This window comes from Gopherus evgoodei, unplaced genomic scaffold (genome assembly GCF_007399415.2).
Source record: "Gopherus evgoodei ecotype Sinaloan lineage unplaced genomic scaffold, rGopEvg1_v1.p scaffold_38_arrow_ctg1, whole genome shotgun sequence".
Lineage (NCBI taxonomy): Eukaryota > Metazoa > Chordata > Testudines > Testudinidae > Gopherus > Gopherus evgoodei.
In genome coordinates, this window is record NW_022060059.1 from 652,203 (window position 1) to 672,421 (window position 20,219).

The following is a 20,219-nucleotide window of genomic DNA, read 5'->3' on the forward strand; positions in this document are numbered from 1 at the left end:
AGGAGCCGCCAACTGTTATCCCTGGTAGGCCGTGGGACCGGGGTGGAATACAGACTTGCCCACTGGGGCTCCTCATTCTCCACAGTTAGTAGGCAGTCCTGCCACTTGGTGTCAGGATGGGACATGATAGTAAGGAAGTGAAGTGTGTGGAGCATTCAGCTGTGTCCTAGGCATGGTTTGGAAATGGACTGGCTGCAGGTCATGAAGCCAGCTCGGGTGGTGCGGCAGGGGGAAGGGAGGAGAAAGCAGCTGGGGGGACGGGGCTTACAGGGCAGGAGTCCGATGACAAGGTACAGAGGACCAGGGGCGAGGAGTGGGCAAGGACCACCCTCCCGCAGGGCTAGCTCAAGGAAGGCCTGAGAGGTAGGCAGGTAAGGTTGCCTTCCCCTCCTGGAGTATACAGCAGGAACATGAGGGGTGGAGAGCCCCATGTACTGACTCACTGCAGCAGCTGTGCAAGCAGCTCTGGTTTGGCTGTGAGTTTGCCTCACATGTAGGGCCTGATCCAAAGTCCAACTGAGTCAGTAGAAAGACTGATTGATTCCAGGGGGCTTTGGATCAGGTCTTTACCCAACTGCCTTCAAAGCAGACTCTTGATTTACACCAGTGTAACTGAGAAGAGATTCAGGCCTGATAGCTAGCAAGGCAGAGATCATTGAAGGGATTTCAGCTGGGAAATGTTTGCTAATGGAAAGGCCAACATGAGGGGAACAGGGAGGGATAGCTCAGTGGTTTGAGCATTGGCCTGCTAAACCCGGGGTTGTGAGTTCTAATCCTTAAGGGGCCCATTTGGGGAACTGGGGTTAAAATCTGGGGATTGGTCCTGCTTTGAGCAGGGGGGTTGGATTAAATGACCTCCTGAGGTCCCTTTCAACCCTAATATTCTGTGAACCAGCAGAAGAGAGGCTAGTAGCTGTGTGGTCTGTAATTTGACCTTCCTTGTCACACCTTGAAGTGATCCCTGTGGGGCTAACATTCAGCTGCCCCAGGGAATCTTGTGCTGTGGCTAGAGAGAGGACAATGGGCTCTTGCTGGCATTAAACTCCTTTGGTGATTTAGGGCACATCTTCATTAGCACTAACATGGCCATGTAGTCACAGTACCAGCTATAAAAAAAACACCTCCATGAGGGTAATACCTCCCAGCACTGGTGCACTGTCTACACTGGCAGTTTACAGCGCTGAAACTTGCAGCACTCAGTGGGGTGTTTTTTCACACCCCTGAATGAGAAAGTTGCAGTGCTGTAAAGTGCCAGTGTAGACAAACCCTGAGAGTTCACTCTGGTATTTGCTGATGATGCTGGAACCCCTGGATGGAATTACAGCCCCATCAGTGGTTGCTGGCTACTCTTGCTGTGTGTTGCTTTGACCTAGGGCATACTGCTGCCACTGACATGTCATGGCACAGCATGGTCTCTGTTTAAAGGCCTTTGACAGGCAGGCTTGGCTGTGTCTGAGTGCACCCTGCTTGAGCCTCATGCCAAGGGACATCACCCACCTTGCTGGGACCCCACCTCCATTTCTAAGGCCCATGCTGTTGTGAGGCTGAGGGCATGGGACATCCTCCAGCCTGCACCAACATCTGTCAGATTCACCAACTGCCCTTCACAAACTGCCCTCACCCTGTTCCCAACAACTCCTTCCTGGCCAAGTCACAAGTCCTCACTACCACTCTCATCCTCCTCAGCCAGGTCAGGCACCCACTCCTTGCCAGGCTGCAGAGACTCAGCCTTCCTGGGGATGCCATCCTACTTCTCTGACTTCTCCTTCAGCTTCTCCTATGGGGCTCTTCCTTCTCCCACCGCACTCTGTCTGAACCCTTAGGAGGGCCCTCTTTGCCTGGGCTACAGCCACTCTGTGTGCGCTGAAGACTCTACGTCTCCCACTGCAATCCAGGCACTGTGAACAGCCCTGTGTCAAGAACATACAGACAAACCGAAGTGCACCCCAGGCAGGTGTGAACTGGAGCCATATCCAAGGGAGAACAAGTGACCAGAGCTTAGTGAGAGCCCTGCACACTCTTGACTCCCATTAGCACTTCCACGGGCAGGATCAGGCCCCAGCATCTCAAGCCTGGCCTACACTGAGTACATCCCTCAGATGCACAGCTCTTGCAATATACCATGTTGTGTGTGGTGCTGGCATTGACTTGGCTCTCTCCTTGGGGAAAGACTTCCTCCCTCATTCTGCAGCAAGCTGTGTTTGCTGGAAGGCGGGTGCCAGTTTGCATCTAGTTACCTGGTTTCATGGCAAACAAACTGAGTTCAAAGCACCGCCTCCTCCCCCTCCCTTTCTCCATTCTGTGGAGCCCGGGAGACAGGAGGTCATGCTGAGGCTCACTCTGTGCAGCACTCTCAGCTTGGCTGCTCTCTTGGAATCACCAAAGGATGCCCCCCGGGGCTGATATGGTTTGTGAAAGCCGTCTGTGACTGAAAAGATGTGACAGGACATGCCACTGACAGGCAGCTCCAGGCACTTTGCCACTGCAAAGGAAAGGAGCCATTTTAAAGAAAGTCCAGGTTTGGAGGGGAAAAACGAGAACTCTGCTGTTGGCCCGTGAGTGGAAGTGATGCCTGAAACCGTGGGTTCCTCTCTAGAAGGCTGTCTGCTGTGGCAAAGGGAGGGACTCACTGCAGGCTGGGGCACAGATCTGCCAGATCTCAGGGCATTTTAGGGGGATCACAGAGCAATCAGTGGCTGCCTGTTGTCAGTGGTTCCCTACCCCAATTCCCTGATAAAGGCTCTCCCCATGGCTAACAGGGCGGCAGAACCACGCGTCCCCATGACCCTGCAGAGGGCACGTCTGAAGGCCGAGGAGAAGACCCTTGACTTTGAGTTTGAGGTGGTGAATGTGCAGTTCAATGAAAAGGGCCGATATGCCCTGAGGTTGACAGTGGAAAACCCACTGCTGGAGGGGTCCGGGGCTGGGGTGCGCCTGCAGGTGAATGAGGGAGATGTCCTCTATACCAGCTCAGGGACCACTGACATCATTGAGCAAAGCAGCCTCTGCGAGATCTACACCTTTGAGAGGAGGAGGTTCCTCTTCACCTTGCCTAAAGGTAAGAGGCTGGCTGTGAGGGGCCAGGGAGGAGAAGGGGGGCCACCCCTGAGTCTTTCACTGAATTCAGAGCTCACCTGCTCAGGACCGACTTAGGGACCAATTTGTCACTGGTACCTGGAATCCAAGGGCTTGAGTGATTCTTGAGCTATGGCCCTTAGATTGGCATTAAAGGGTTGTAGACCAAGCCTAAACCTAGACACACTCCAATGCCACCTCTGAAGCAGTTCGTGGGCTGACTGGTCATGGAGTGTGGGTAGGCTGGGGCAGAAGGGTGCATCAGATGCAGGGGAGCATGTGATTGGGACAGAAGGGGGCGTGAGACCCAGGGGAGCACAAGTCTAGGGCAGGCAGGGGTGACAGACCCAGAGGAGGGCGGGGCTGGGACAGGAGGGGGTGTCAGACCCAGGGGAGTGCAGAGATGAGGCAGGCGGGGGCATCAGACCCAGGGGAGTGTGTGGTTGTGGCAGGAGGGGGCATCAGACCCGAGGGGAACATGGGCCTGGGATAGGAGGGGGCGTCAGCCCCAGGGGAGTGCACGGCTGGGGCAGGAGAGGGCGTCAGACATAGGGGGGCACATTGAGCTCCAAACTTGGCCCCTGTAACATCTGCTTGTGGGGTTTTGGGAGCCAGGATTCTGCAAGAATGACAAGAACCATGATGTGCGCCTCCGGATCGAGGCCCTGCGGCTCTGTGGGTCCTCACTGAAAAGCAGCCTCCGGGCCGGTGAAGCCTTCTTCGCCATCTACCCTCGCACCAACCAGCCGAGGATGAACCTCTTTGCCAGGAAAGACGAGGACCTGTACCGCTACAGCGACATCATGGCACTGCTGCGGGTGGGCGAGGACGAGCTGGCAATGCATTGTGGGAGGCTGGCCTACGCCGTGTCCTTCCATGAGCACCGTCTGCCTGCGAGGAAGGAGACTTCAGTGTCTTCCCACCAGCTTTCACCCTGGCTGTCTGCAAGGGAGGATGGGGAACAAGATGAGGTGCATACCCAAAGAGTGCCCTTCCCAGTGCCCCTCCAGTCTCTGGATGGCCCCCATCACAGATGCCCCCATTCTAATCCAGAAGCATTGACATCATCTGCTTATCATTCGCCGCCCATCAAGCCCTGCACCCTCTCTGCTGAGGTAAGGAATGCAGAGTTGCCAAGGTTGGCAGGGAAAAGCCTGCTGTGCTGCAATAGAAAGACATGCTGGTGATACAGTCAGTTGGTCAACCTTCAGGTGAAGTGTGAGATGCCAATGCTGCCACACTGAAATAGGGTTGCCAGGTGCCTGGTTTTTGACTGCAACACCCAGTCAAAAAGGGACCGTGGCGGCTCTGCAGTCGGTGGCACAGAGGAACTAAGGCAGGGTTCCTGCCTGCCCTGGTTCCATGCAGCTCCCAGAAGCAGCTGAGATGTTCCTGCAGCTCCTACATGCAGGGATGGCCATGGGGGTGCCACGCGCTGCCCCTACCCTGAGCGCTGGCTCCACAGTTCTCATTGGCCAGGAACTGCAGCCAATGGGAGCTGCTTGGGTGGCGCCTGCAGGCGGAGGCAGTGCACAGAGCTCCCTGGCCCCTCCACCTAGGAGCAGACATGCTGGCTGCTTCTGGGAGCCACCTGAAGTGAGTGCCACCTGGCCGGAACCTGGACCTCAACTCCCTGTCCCAGCCCTGAGCCCTCTCCCAGACCCTGAACATCTCATTTCTGGCCCCACCCCAGAGCCCGCACCTCCTGCCAGAGATTCCACCCCACATTCCAAACCCCTTGGCTCCAGCCTGGCACCTACTCAACCCCCCATATCCCAATCCCCCACTCCAGCCCAGAAACCCTCCTGTACTTTGAACCTCTCCACCCCAGCCTGGAACCCCCTCCTGCATCCCAAATCCCTCATCCCCAGCCCAACCCCAGAGCCTGCACCCCCAGCCAGAGCCCTCACCCACTCCAGTACCCTGACCCCCTCACCCAGCCCGGTTAAAGTGAGTGATGGTGGGGAGAGTAAATGACGGAGGGAGGGGGATGACACGAGCAGGGGCTGGTCCTCAGAGAAGGGGCAGGGTGGGGCAAGAGTGTTCCATTTTATGTGATTACAAAGTTGGCAACCCTACGATGAAATCCCAGTAGGATCCACACAGCTTACTGTCCCTCGAAGCCTAGGGAATCCGGCACTGGTGGGACTATGTCCATGTAGCCATGGTATTGGTACAAACCCCAGGGCAGTTGCAGCTACACTGGTGCTGGTAGGCAAACCTATATAGACAGAGATGTCCTGAGGGGCTGGTCCTTTAAGAGGAGATGAGTGGGAAAATGATTGTGGTCAGATGACAGGAAGGTCATGTTACTAAGGCAAGGCCTATGGATATGTGGGAGTGTGATGGGTGAGAAGCTGGGGAGCTGTAGCTGATCTGCAGTGAGGGAGTCATTGGGGTGGGGGGGTCTTTCCCGCAGGAGCTGTATTGGCGAGGCAAAGCAGGGAGTCGATTTTAACTTTGGAGTCTTTATTCTGGGATTTTGAATTATGTGCTGAACTTTTATGTTAACAGCCCTTTTTCAGAGCTCGGTTTTTGAGTACCTTTGTGCAGTTTATTGACCCATGTGAATCCCTGGGGAGATGGGAAAATCCTACTGAGGGGAAACTGAGGCAGGGTGCTACAGAGCCGTCCCTGGCTATGAGGGGATGCCCAGGAGGCAGGCATCGCATTAATGGGGTCTCAGATAGGTAAACCGAGATCTTTAAAGTTTGTTGTGCCTTACAAGAGGAACCAGAAGGGCTCCCCTGAAAGTGTCAGGGTTTGCCCCATGTCCTTGGCCCAAATTCCTCTCCCTTTCCCCATTGTGCTGCAGGTCATTTGGTTGCCAGTGTGACCCCAGAGGTAGCCTCACTTCAGGGGAGGTTGCATGTGCTGTAGGCTGTGTGGCTACCAGGCTGAAGCTGCCTGGCAAAGGCCAGCATCCTAGCTTGGAGACCGTGACTACCCCAGCAGGAATAGACCTGACCATGGATTTTTGAGGCAGCACAAACTCAGGTCTGTGGAGGCAGAAGAGGCCAAGCCTGGGGGAAAGGGGCCCTAGCTGATCCCAGTGGGTCTGGTTCAGTGCAGGTGGAGATTTGGAGGCAGTGTTTCTCTTCTCAGAACTAGTCTCCATCCATTGCTAGCTGCATTGGGGATTTGGACTAGGGCCTGGGAAGCACTCTGCAGCCAAGAGCATTGCTCACCCCTGCCCATCACTACCTATCCCCCAGCCAGCACCTCACAACTTATTAGCTGCCCATTAACATCAGGAATGAGGCTGATTCCCCTTCTGCCTTGGTAGTACCGAAGGAATGCAATCAAGACATATGCTCCCTGTGGCTGAGCCTTAGGCGCCGTACCTATCGTAATCTCCCTGTAGAAACATTTCTTCTTGGAGCTGGAAGGTTTAGCTTGTTCTCCCCCCAGGCCTTTAGTCTGCTGGATCTAGCTATCTCATGTCTGATTGTACTAGGCTTGGCAGGTGGTGTGTCCTGTAAAGCCTCCCCTTAAGGGGTACAGATGTAGGCATAGTTTGACTTCTATATTTGGGGTGGATCTGGTCAAGCCAATGGGGCCACACATTGGGGGTGAATTCTGTGCCAGCCCACAGGAGCACCATTTCAGATTTATCAGCGGGGGGCCCAACTTTAATTGTGATTCCAGGGGCTACTCAGGCAACTGAAAACTCTAACATTTTTTGCAGATAATATCTTAGAAATTATCTGACAGGAGCACTGTATCTAATTCCTATATCAATAAAGAAAATTAAATAAATATTAGACGCACTCAGCTCTAATACTAACATGTTCTGACATCTTGTGGCAAGTCACTTAAGGGACACTGGTTAGGTTTAAAATTGTAATGTATATTCTTACTCAGATACGCTTACTGAAGTCTGAAGGGACCATTGTGATTATCTAGTCTGACCTCCTGAACATTGCAGGCCATAGAACCTCACCCATCCACTCCTGTAGTAGACCTCTAACCTCTGCCTGAGTTACTGAAGTCCTGAAATCATGGTTTAAAGAGAATTCACCATTTACACTACTTTAAATCTGAAAGTGACCCATGCTGCAGAGGAAGCAAAAAACCACCAGGGTCTCCTCTCATAAGGTAGGTTTTCCATTCCTCAGATCATCCTAATAGCCCTTCTCTGCATCTTTTTTAAACATGGGAGACCAGAATTGCACACAGTACTCCAGATGAGGTCTCACCAGTGTCCTGTATAATAGTACTAACACTTTCCTGTCTCTACTGGAAATACCTCACCTGATGCACCCCAGGATTGTGTTAGCCTTCTTAATGGCCGCATCACATTGCCGGCTCATAGTCATCCTGTGATCAACAAATATACCCAGGTCTTTCTCCTCCTTTGTCACTTCCAACTGATAAGTCCTCAGCTTATAACAAAAATTCTTCTTGTTAGTGCCTAAATGCATGACCTTGCCCTTTGCACTATTAAATATCATCCCATTTCTATTACTCCAGCAAGGTCATCCAGATCTTCTTGTATGATATCCCAGTCCTCCTCTGTATTGGCAATACCTCCCAGCTTTGTGTCATCTGCAAATTTTATTAGCACATTCCCACTTTTTGTGCCAAGGTCAGTAATAAAAAATATTAAATAAGTTTTGTCCCAAGACTGATCCTGGAGGAACTCCACTTGTAACCTCCCTTTAGAATGACAGTGCACCTTTCAGTTTGACCCAGTGTAGTCTCCCCTTCAACCAGTTCCTTATCCACCTTTCAGTTCTCATATTAATCCCCATCTTCTCTAATTTAACTAATAATTTCTCATGTGGAACTATATCAAATGCCTTACTGACATCCAGGTAGATTAGATCTACTGCATCTCCTTTGTCTAAAAAATCAGTTATCTTCTCAAAAAATATATAATAGTAATGTTGTTACTACCTCTTGAATCCAGCAATTGAAATAATTGTAGAAAGATCTACAATTACTTTCTATCATTTATAGTACTTACTTTTTGCAGTTGACCAAGCTTGGAACAGATCATTTAACTTTAGGAAACATCTTAACAGCCCTCTCTTATCTTAATCACCTGTTAACCACACTGTTTATAAACAAAGTTCTGACTCTCTGCCTCAGGGGCCTAAGCTGGGGGCTTGTCTACATCAGAAAGTTGCAGCGCTGGTGAGGGAGTTACAGCGCTGCAACTTTGAAGGTGTACACATCTGCAGGGCACCACCAGCGCTGCAACTCCCTGTTTGCAGCGCTGGCCGTACTCCCGTTTTGTCTCGGGTGTAGAGGATCCAGCGCTGGTGATCCAGCGCTGGTAATCCAATGTAGACAGTTACCAGCGCTTTTCTTGACCTCCGTGGAAGGAGGAAGCCTCTGGTAATCAAGCTGGTTTCCTTTCCCGGTTTGCTCTCTCGGTCCCGGAGCCACCCAGCAAACCGCAGGGAAGGAGACCTGCTTGCTCGGGGGTTCCGGGACTGAGAGAGCAAACCGGGAAAGGAGACCAGCTTCGCCGCGGTTTGCTCTCTCGGTCCCGGAACCCCGAGCAAGCAGGTCTCCTTCCCTGCGGTTTGCTGGGTGGCTCCGGGACCGAGAGAGCAAACCGCGGCGTTCCCGGTTTGCTCTCTCGGTCCCGGAACCCGAGCAAGCAGGTCTCCTTCCCTGCGGTTTGCTGGCTGGCTCCGGGACCGAGAGAGCAAACCGCGGCGTTCCCGGTTTGCTCTCTCGGTCCCGGAACCCCGAGCAAGCAGGTCTCCTTCCCTGCGGTTTGCTGGCTGGCTCCGGGACAGAGAGAGCAAACCGCGGCGTTCCCGGTTTGCTCTCTCGGTCCCGGAACCCCGAGCAAGCAGGTCTCCTTCCCTGCGGTTTGCTGGGTGGCTCCGGGACCGAGAGAGCAAACCGCGGCGAAGCTGGTTTCCTTTCCCGGTTTGCTCTCTCGTCCCGGAACCCCCCTTGAAGCCGCCCAACAGCGCTGCAGTGTGGCCACATCTAACACCACTTGCAGCGCTGGTTGCTGTAAGTGTGGCCACTCTGCAGCGCTGGCCCTATACAGCTGTACTAATACAGCTGTAACAACCAGCGCTGCAAAATTTTAGATGTAGACATGGCCTGGGAGAAGTCTCCTATCTCCTCTACAGAACTCATTACATTGCACACTCCGGCTGCCTGCCTGCCTGCCTGAAGCTTGCAGTTTGGGGGATGCAATGCCCCTCCCTGTCCCTCCAAACTCCATCCATGAGTACAGAGTCTGGGCATGATCCGGAGCCTGGAGGAGGTGATGCCTTCCTCTAGATCCTGAGGAGATGAACAGCTGTGTGGACAGCTGCCTCTTCACATGGCTTTCCTGGCAGCATGGCTCCGACTGGAACCATGCTCTTATTGGCAGGATATATTTGTAGCTGTGCAGCAGAGGCCTCAGATGGGTCCCAGAAGGAGGCAGAATTGTATTGGCGCCCGATCTGATCACCACATGGCAACCCAGTGGGTCTGAATGAGACAGTGCCATGGAGGATGGCCAGTTCCCTAGCTCTTCCAGCTCTCACTAAACCCAATGGAGCCTGACCCTGCTTGGAGGGGTTTCTGGTAGCATCCCAGGGAAAGGTGCCACAGAGATGGTATTCTACCCTGTGGAGCCCAGGCCAGAGAGGAACCCCTCCACCACCTTGACAAAGAGGGGTGGTCTGATGCATTTTGGGTAAGAGCAGGTCTGCTTTGGGAGACTATGAGGCTACTGGGGACTAGAAGGGAGCAGACAGGCCAAGATGTGCTGAATTTCTGACACCTCAGCCTGTACCATGACTGGCTCCCTCTGAAATATTGCTTGTGGTCTTCTTTTTAGCAGGTGACTGAGCTGCCTGGTGAGCCTGACCAAAGAGCCTTCCCAGAGCTAAGGAATGACTCTGCAGATGAAGTGCACTCCTCCTTCTCTCCCCCTTCCTCACCAGCTGTGCCAAGGGGATTGCTGAGCAGTGCCAGTTTCCACCTCTCTTCACCAGGACACAGCCCCGAGCTGGGATCCCAGGACCCCTTCACTGGATTGCAGGTAAGTGAAGGCACCGTGGGGGTTGGCTCAGTGTTTCATCCTCTGGATGGGAGGCTCTGGCAGGAGATGGTGTTCTTTGCTGAAGACTTGCTGGGAAATGAGGTGTCATGCTATTTTCTGGGCTGCTTTGGTTGGGGGTTCCAAGTTATCTAGACTGGAACTGGACCAGGTCTATTTAGACTTTCCTATCCAGTCCATCCCTCAGGCTCTCAATGAGGATGCCCCAGGCCATGTATTATCCAGTGCTTTTTGATGACTGGTTTAAAATAACCCATGGGACTGGACTTCTGTCACCCCCTTGGGAGATCCTTCCAGTCTCCTGGGCCTGCATTACAGGAAATGCTTACCCAGGCTACATGTATCTAACCTGAAGTCAATAAAGTTCTTTCAGAATGAATTTGACCAGTTTGACTCTTCATATCTTGTCCGAGCCAAGTCCCGCCAGCCACCTGGTCATTGCATTGTCCCCCTCCTGCCATATGGTGCTCCAGTGAGGTTGAGAGAGTTAAAAATGGGGCCTTGGAAGCACAAGTTCTGAATCCAGTGTGGGAAGCAAGCCAAAGCATGCCAGCTGATTCATTCCTGCTGCCTGGTGATTCACTTATGAGGAAAGGCCAGGGGGAATTGCTCATGCTCTTGCTAATCTCTCTGTTCTCAGTGCTCTGTTCCTACATTCTGTCCAGGCTACACTAGTGTGTGAGCAGTTCACAGACACTAGCGAATTTATCCTCCCAGCCCTCTGGGAGGTAGAGGTGACTGAAGCCTTTGATCCTGCCTTTGTATTGTTGGTAGCTGGAGCAGCATTAATATGTGGAGCTGCGGCTGCTGACTGTGCAGATTCCAGGAAGGAGAGCTCCCAGGAGCAGATGACCTCACTCTGCAAAAACTGCAGTCAGTGGGGTTTGTGGTTTCGGTGCTTAGAGAGTGGCTGGACTGTATTGTACTGGAGGAGGGAGAGGGAGCATTTCCTGACTGCATATGGATGAACATACTGGTCAGGCCACACCGAGCTCTTACCCGTTCCATCCAGGTGGTGCTGCTTTGGATCCAAGCTCAGAAGGAGGCCTCACCTTCTGGTCTCAAGGAGGCATTGCCTGGTGGTTGCAGTTTGGATCATCATCAGGGAATGAACTGGGCACCTCTGGGGTAAAAGCATGAGCCCCTATATCTTAGGCTGAAGGACTAAAGCCCAGATTCTCCGAGGTATTTAGATACCTAGTGCCCAGGGGAGTTAAGTGCTTAAGGATCTGGGTCTAACCCCCCCTAGCTGGGGGTTGTAGCAGAATCATATCTTCTTTGGATCAAACTGAGAGGGGGGCTCATGATGACACCTCATGCACAGGGGTTATAATCACCTAGCCCATGGCATGCCCAGTGCACAGGCCCTGAGCATCCCCTCCCCTGACATACAGGAGAATCCACACCATTCCCACCCCATCTAGGATATCTAGGATTTCACTTGATAGGACCAGCTTTGTCATCATGCTGGGGGAGGGGGTTATTTGTGTTAAGAAACCATAGGTCTGGGAGATGTTTTCACCCTTTCCCATGATCATTGTGAGCCCAGGTGCCAGAGAATGAAACTGACTAAAAGCAAAAGTGAAACTGATCTGTTTGTTTTCACTGCCCAGATGTGGAAGAAACAACCTGCATGAGGTGGTGGATGAATGTTTTAAACCTTGACTTAGTTTCTCTAATCTCAGGAGTTGCAGAATCAGGGAGACACCTAATCAGTGTTGCCAACTCTGGCAATATTGAGTGGGTTGCTTAAAGCCTCAGCTCCTTGAGACCTGTGATTATGGGAGGATTTCAGTTGTTGTTTTCTTTAAAGTAAGCTTCTCTCAGGGAGAGAAGCTGGAAAATGAGACTCCTAAAGTTTCAAACTAAAAAGCAAAAAAACAGGGTAAACATGTATGACTTTTGTAACATCTCATGATTTTGGGAGCCTGACTTGTGACTTTGGAAGCGCTTTAGGGTGACAATACCACATCTTTATTTTACTGCATCATTATCACTTGTATTAAGGCTCCAATCAGGAATCAGGGCCCCAGTGTGCTATGCAAACATGTCATAAATTGACAGCCCCAACTCTGCTGTCCTCTGTGTCTTTTTTTTTTTTTTTAATGCTAATAAGCACTCAAGCAGAGTCTTTGGGCCTAATTCTCATTTACACATGGTTCTCCCGTACGCTGATGTGGTTTTGTAAAGGGGCCTTGTAGTAGGGTAAATATAATTTAGGCTCAGAGGGTTGCAAAGGGGCTGTCGTGAACATGTGAACCTTTGTCTTTCTTAATCCTTGTTGCATAGAGAAACCAACAGTTCCTTTTCACTGGCACTAGCGAAGCCGGAGGCTTTATGGGCCAGATCCTATGAGGTGCTGAGCACCTCGTCCCATTGAAGACCAGGAGAATGGAAGATGCTGAGCATTTTGAAGGAAGCCTTCAGCATCTTGAGGCAAGAGCTCATCAGCATGCAGTCAGCATGGCTGAAAGTAGAGACATTTGTCAATGGCAACAAGGGAAGGAGCCTCTCCCCTCCCCATAATAAGCAGAACATTCACCAGGAGGAGAGGGTTATTGGTGAGCCTGGATTGATTTTGCCCAGCAAATGTGTGGGTGCAAGCCCTTTGGAACAGGGGGCGAAGGAAATCGATAGTAATCAGTGCAAGCTGGAGTGATTGCAAGGTAAAGTTAAGGTAGCAGCCTCAGCGTGAGCTGGGGGTGGCAGAGGAGGCATTAGCAAATGCAATTTATAACCTCAGCTCCCAGGTCCCCAGGGGGAACATGACAAGCTAACGCAGCAATAAATCGTGCTGCGCTCATGTCACTCTGGAATGACTTTATTTAAAAATTGAAAACCAGGAAGGAGGCAAGTGTTAACTCTGCATTCTCCTGGTTAAGGGGGAGATTAATGCACCTGTGTGCTCTGGTGATGGAAGATCCGATGGTGACTGAATGTTTCTGCTGCTCTGTGTGGGGAAGAAAACCCCTTATTTGTATATTTGTGATCAAAATACATTACCTGGCATCTAGGGCTGGATCCTTGGCTTCTGCACCTAGAGGGCTGCCTGAAGAATCCCCTGAAGCAGAGGAAACTTTGAGGGTATGTGGGGAGTACAGCTGGCCTGCCTAGCTCAATGGCATACACAGCTCACTCCCTTTGCAAGCCAAGGAGCATATCACATGCAGAGGATAGAATCATAGAATATCAGGGTTGGAAGGGACCTCAGGAGGTCATCTAGTCCAACCCCCTACTCAAAGCAGGACCAATCCACAGGCAGATTGTTACCCTAGTTCCCTAGAGGGCCCCCTCAGGGATTCAGCTCACAACCCTGGGTTTAGCGGGCCAATGCTCAAACCACTGAGCTATCCTTCCCCGCCCCCAACTATAGTACACCTATCCTGGAACAGTTCATATGGGACTATGGCCAGCATAAATACTAAAGGCTGCTCTTAGTTATACCTGGAACTATTTTGGCTCCTAGCATATTCCTGGGTCTGCTTAAAGTCACCTTTCCCCTCCCACTCTTCAGCTTAGTCACAGTGCAACTATGGAGTCTGTCCCTGCTGTACCTGGCAACATACAAAAGCCACACCAGTGGATGACGTGTTACTGGAACATGCTGGACATTACAAAACTGACCAGCTCTGCAATGTACTGTCATGTAGTTATTATAGTTAAGATTTCAAACAAGTCTAATGCCACTTGGGAACCTCCTGGTTTTCCCTGTGAGAGGCAGGATGGATTATGATTATCGTATTGACCAGAGACCTGGCTGCAAGTACTTGCTCTTCTACCATGGATTTCCTGTTTGACATGGACAAGTTGGTGCATCTATCTGTGCTTTAGTTCCCCATCTGCACAATGGAGATAATAACCTTGCCTGACCTCATGGGGTGGGGTGGGGTTGTAAGGTTAGGTACTTTAGAGTCTGAGGTGTTCACATACTATGGTAATGTGGGCTATATCGGTATTTAAGATAGATAGACTGTGCTGCACATCTTAGCAATAACAGGGTTAGAACTCATTCTCATGCTCCATGTGTGCCTGGCATGTGAGCTAAAGGGGATTTGCTGTTAGCCCTATAGAGCCTATGACACACATTCTCAAGACAGGAAGTTTTCTGGAAACCAATGGCTTGCTGTTTGATGTCTGTGCAGTGCCTAGTGCACATGGGGGTGCTTCGTTAATAATAACACTTAGAACACAAGCACAAGGCCAGGCTGTCAGTGTGCCTTACACGTACCTTTTTGCAGCAGTTATTTCATCCCCACTGCTGCTTGGTTCCCACCATACACCCTCCCTCACAGTCAGGACAGCATCTAGTCCTGTGCCAGCACTGAACTGCAGATCGCTGCACTAGCAGTCATCACCATAGTCTCCTCCCCTTGCTCTCCTCTCATGGCTTTTCCCCTGCATTAGCTGTCCAATTGTATGCAATTCTGTACATCATAGGGCTGGCTCCATCCATGGCATAAACCATCAGAGGCCTATGGTAGTTGATGGAGCCACACCAATTTACATCAGCTGAAGATCTGGCTCCATGTTCTTTACTACATTGAACAACTGCCGTTCATGGATCTCCTTCTCCTCTCTTCCCTTTCTGTCTCTGCTTCCCTTCTCTGCCTTCCCCCCACCCACCCCACAACCTGGTCCTGCTCCTCCTATCCAGCCCCTGCCAATGAGGCTGGATTCATCGTTAGTTAAAATCCCCACCAAGGCCACTGGTTTTGCTGAAGTGACCCCGTCATGTTAGGATTATCCATAACCCCCTCTTGGAAGTGCTGGATGGGCAGGGATGATTGCTGAGAATATGCAGGCTCTGGCCAGAGGCTGATGGAAGGAACCTAAGGGAATTCACAGCAGAGAAACCCCATGGCCTCCTAACACAAGTGTCACGGAGTCCCCGGGCGATGCTCTGGAACTGCTCCCCACCAAGCCAGTCAGGACTTTGGGGAGCCTCCTCTCCCTTGGAGCAGACTTGTTCAGGGCAAGAAGCTCACACAGCTTCACCTCCTGGGTCTCTCCTTGGAGCATTCAGCATCCTCTGCCCCTCCATGCGCTTCCCACAGCGAGTCCACCCCAGCGGGGTCCTGGGGAAGCCACCGGGTTCTGCACCCCCACTTTGCAGTCAGACGTGACTCTCAGCCAGCCAGTAAAACAGAGGTTTATTCGATGACAGGAACGGGGTCTAAAACAGAGCTTGTAGATACAGCGAACCGGACCCCTCGGCTGGGTCCATTCTGGGGGCAGTGAGCCAGACCCCCAGGTCTGCCCTCCACCCTTGACCCCAGCCAGCTCTAGACTAACAACCCCTCCCAGCCCCTCCTCTCTGCTCAGCTCCTTTCTCCAGCCAGGAGGTCACCTGATCCCTTTGTCTCCAACACCTTCAGCTGGCACCTTTGCAGGGGAAGGGCCCAGGCCATCAGTTGCTAGGAGACAGAGTGTCAGGCATTTAGGTGCACTGGCCCTTTGCTCTGCCAGATACTTAAGAACTGCCATGGGGACACTGAGGCACCAATACAGTATTCAGAGAAAACATTAAGAACTTTCCCAGTTCGTCACATCTCTCCCCCCTTCGAGACCGAACTGAGCGAGGTCACTCCAGCCAGTGACCTGGGGAAGTTCGAACCCACCAAGGTTCCCATGGATGCCCCAGCATCTCTCCCATCCCTTGGTGTGAGTTACACCAGGACAGTCCAGTCTCACGCCCTCCCTTAGGTCGGGTGTGCTTGATGGCACTTGCAGGCCACATGTGGGAAGGTTTATGCAGCCCACACCCTTTGCCACCCCAGTACCCCTGTGGTTCAAGCTGGGATTGGGTCTTTTCCCAGCACTCTGGTCTGTGATTCGGGCTCCCTTGGTTAAGAGCCCCCATCTTGGCCTTTGCCAGCTCTGGGCTTGGGCAGCCGCTTCCCACTTTGTGGCCCAGACATAACACCTCTGCCGTCCCCCCTTGCACTTTCCAGCTTTTACTATCAGTCCCACCTCCTTGAGGCAGCCCAGCCCCCTCTTCACCTGGGACACCTGTTCCTCCCAGGTCTGGCTAAAGATGCACATGTTATCAGTGTGTCTGCCAGGGCCAAGTTCTCCATCCCTCTCAGCTTGTCTAGAATCTCCCCAGGCCTAGGCATGGGGTCGGCATCGGACACTGTGATGGCTTTAAGCTTCTGATAGCCCACATAAAACCAGATCATCCTGTCTCGCTTGGGGATCAGCCCCACGGGTGAGACCCATGGGCTGTAAAATGGCTGGATCCCATCTAAAGCCAGCATGTCCCTGACCTCTCTCTCCAGGTTCTGGGCTGCTTTCCCAGTGACTCTGAATGGGGAACACCTGATGGGGAGATTGTCTCCCACCTCAGGGAAGAGATCCCCCAGGGGGTCTTCCCCCTTCTCCATCCAATCCTCCCCCTTCAGGTCCAGGGGTCCCCTCACTCTCCTCCCATCCAGCAGCTCAAATGGGAAGAACCCTGTGGATTCCTGGGGCACCACCAGCTGCCTCCCGATTCCCCCCAGTTCTACTTCCCCTTGGGGCGCCCATTCCCGGTACAGGAATCCCTTCTCCTGCAGGACTCTGTCCCTGCAGCCTTCCCTAAGGAGGTTTGCAGCGCTGTGGCCAGCAAGTTCTCTCAGCTTCTCCAAGGAGAGATCCCTCTGCAGCTCGCTCTGGGATTCAGCAGCTGGAGCAGGGAGTGGGACCTGCTCCCTCTCGCTGGCTGGGCCTGGGGTCACAGCCCTCCTGAGCCCTGTCCCTGGTAGCTCCCTCCCTGCTGTGTAATCACTTCCCAGCAGCACGTCTGGACCAGGCAAACCTGTTTAGCAGCTGCCCTGCCCTGCCCGGGTGTCCCCCCACTCAGCTGGGGTCTCAGCTCCCCCCGTGCTCAGCGCTGCCTTTGCTGTCCCAGTGGGGCCAGGCAGCCAGCTCTCTGCTCTGGTCCCAGCATCACAGCCAGCATGAGCCCCCTCTCCGGTGTGCAGGGGGGCGGGGAGCATCTCTCCCTCCCACTCAGCCCCAGGGGGCTGGTTATAGGTAGGCAGGTATCCTGAGCCCAGCAGCCCCTCCCCCCTGCCAGCCAGGTTATTTGCATTTTCACTGACCATTTCCATCCTAGCCAATTGGTTCCCTGGATTTGAATTCAAACCCTCGGCCCTAACAGGAGCGGGGCCTGGATCCTGTCCCATGGGGAGACAGTCACCCCCCAGCAGGGCCTCCCAGCCGATATCCTGGAGAACTCCAACTACCAGCCAGCCCGACCCCTTCTGGGTCTGCACAGGGATCTGGGCCATAGGCAGGGCGAGGGGCTTCACCCCAGGGAACTTCACCCAGGTTCCACAGTCCCTCAGCATCTGGGGCTGCACCACCACAGTTCTCTCTGTCCCAGGGTCTCGCCCCTGCAGGCGTGTTTCCCCACTGACCCGTGGGCAGCCCCCTATGTCTCTCTGCTCCACCATCACCAGTCCACGCTGCTGCTGCTTCTCATGCAGCTTTTCCTCGGGCTCTTGCTTTCTCTCACGGTCCTCTCGGTCTCTCGGGCTCTGCTGCCATCCCATCCGTCTCCACTCTCCTGATGGGGAACCCAGTCGTGAAGACCCTCATCTGATTGGGGACCAGACTCCCAGGGATGCCTGGCTGATGCTCCAGCTGCTCTCAGATCCTCTTATAGCCCCATCTGGGCCAGGAATCTGCTCCTCAGAGCGGTGCTTCTCCTCCAACTGCACGATTAACTGTGCCTTGGTGAATTTCCCCATGCGTAACCCTCTCTTTGTGCACAGGATCACAATGTCCTTCTTAAGGAGATGGTGATAGGCCATCACTTCACCGTTCCCAAGTGGCTCTGGACTCACAGGCCTGTGTGCTTTTGGCTCCCCCATGGTTTCCAGGAAGAACCCCTGGTGTGCCAGCCCTTCTCGTGATCACCACCTCTTTGCCAGGGTCGAGCTGCAGACTCCTCCGCCCCTGGGACTGCTCCTGCAATCCCCCGGGGAACCTGCTACTGCAAAGATCCTTCTCTCTCCCAGGGTCGAGCGGCAAGCTCCTCCGCCCCTGAGACTGCTCGCTGCAGTCCTCAGGGGGACCCTGTTACTCCAACAGTCCTTCTCGCTGGTCACACACTCCCAGAGGTTAACTGCCCCCTGAAACCGTCCCTCTCTGAGCCTTCAGCACGCCTGGTCCTCATTATCCCTCCTTTGTTTTACTGCTCCCCAGTCACTTACTGCAAGCAGCTCCATTCACGGGGTGCAGTACGTCCCACCGCTGCCACCAGTTGTCACGGAGTCCCCGGGCGATGCTCTGGAACTGCTCCCCACCAAGCCAGTCAGGACTTTGGGGAGCCTCCTCTCCCTTGGAGCAGACTTGTTCAGGGCAAGAAGCTCACACAGCTTCACCTCCTGGGTCTCTCCTTGGAGCATTCAGCATCCTCTGCCCCTCCATGCGCTTCCCACAGCGAGTCCACCCCAGCGGGGTCCTGGGGAAGCCACCGGGTTCTGCACCCCCACTTTGCAGTCAGACGTGACTCTCAGCCAGCCAGTAAAACAGAGGTTTATTCGATGACAGGAACGAGGTCTAAAGCAGAGCTTGTAGATACAGCGAACCGGACCCCTCGGCTGGGTCCATTCTGGGGGCAGTGAGCCAGACCCCCAGGTCTGCCCTCCACCCTTGACCCCAGCCAGCTCTAGACTAACAACCCCTCCCAGCCCCTCCTCTCTGCTCAGCTACTTTCCCCGGCCAGGAGGTCACCTGATCCCTTTGTCTCCAACACCTTCAGCTGGCACCTTTGCAGAGGAGGGGCCCAGGCCATCAGTTGCTAGGAGACAGAGTGTCAGGCATTTAGGTGCACTGGCCCTTTGCTCTGCCAGATACTTAAGAACTGCCATGGGGACACTGAGGCACCAATACAGTATTCAGAGAAAACATTAAGAACTTTCCCAGTTCGTCACAACAAGAGACTAGCGAACTTGTTTAATAGACCACAGTTTTGTTGCCATTTTTCTCAAGTATTGTTAAATCAGTGTATAGCATCCCCTTTGCCTGAGTAGAATATGCAACGCACCTAGGCAATTCTATTATTTCTTTGGCCAGGAGATCTGGTCTCCAACTTATTGGGCTCTGATCAATAATGCAGGCCCAATGGCTTCAATGGAAGAAGGATTGGGCCCTTGATTGCTGCTGAGTACCATTGGATGTCACTCCATGTGCATCACCTGTTTGGCTAAGTAAACCTGTATTGCATTCTACTTGTTTTCCTTAGTGGGGGTTAAAGCTTCAGCTTGGAGACCTGGACTCCAATGTGGCCTGGGTTACAAGTGAAATTAATTTGATGGTCTCAGCCTAAGCCCTATGCTTAGGGATTGCAATTCTGCATAGTTGGCAGTCTCTGCTCACAACACGGCTAGGAGCAAGATAGCAAGGGGTTGTGGCAGGTCAGGATTAGTTTGGCTAGAGCTGGCAAGGGAGCTTGTACAGTACCTATGCACATCAACTTCAGCAGGGTTTGGATCAGGCCCATTATGCCTTGCCTCGAGCTAACAGAGCCTTCCTTTCAGGCCTTCTGAATCTTGCTGCAATGGGGTTAGTGCTAGTTCTTGTCTGAAATGTGTGGGTGGAGGTGGGTGCACACAAACCACAGGGTTGGCACTCTGGTTTTGCTTTCACAGAGGCAGCGGAGCTCACGCAATTTCAATACGATCGTCTTGTTTGAGCTGGGGGTAATTAAAACTGGGTTGGATGCAACTGGGGGATATACAGTAAGGGACAATACTGCATTAGCTGGGTGAAAACAGCCAAGATGCTTTGCCATGGTGGCAGTGGGGCCTAGTGGACCTGAATTCTAGTCCCAGCTCTGCTCCTGACTAAGTGTGTGCCCTTAGGCAAGTCACTTCACCCTTCTGTGCCTCAGTTTCCACATCGGTACAAATAATACTCAGCCCTTATATAGCATTCTTCATTAGTAGAGCTACTGAGATCAGTGGAAATAAGGCTAATAGAGGTCAGTGGATGAGAAGGGCTGACTATTATCATTAAGCTGATCTGGTTCATCTTGAGTCTCTCTGATTCTCTTTTCCCACTGGTGGTAAATTCTGTACATTGTGTGGCATAGGGACTCAGCTGAGTTAATGCTAGGTGCTGGCAAAAGGCA

At 52.8% G+C, this 20,219-nt stretch overlaps 1 protein-coding gene across 1 annotated transcript in view; it reads left to right on the forward strand.

The window, feature by feature from the left end:
- Positions 1 to 2,781: 2,781 nt before the first annotated feature.
- The window catches only part of LOC115642140 (coiled-coil domain-containing protein 33-like), a 36,915-nt gene continuing 19,477 nt past the window's right edge, over positions 2,782 to 20,219 (forward strand). Inside the window, exons 1-3 of the mRNA XM_030545564.1 lie at positions 2,782 to 3,058; positions 3,691 to 4,190; positions 9,878 to 10,081. Coding sequence (XP_030401424.1) covers positions 2,782 to 3,058; positions 3,691 to 4,190; positions 9,878 to 10,081 — 981 coding nt within the window. The remainder of the gene's footprint in view (positions 3,059 to 3,690; positions 4,191 to 9,877; positions 10,082 to 20,219) is intronic.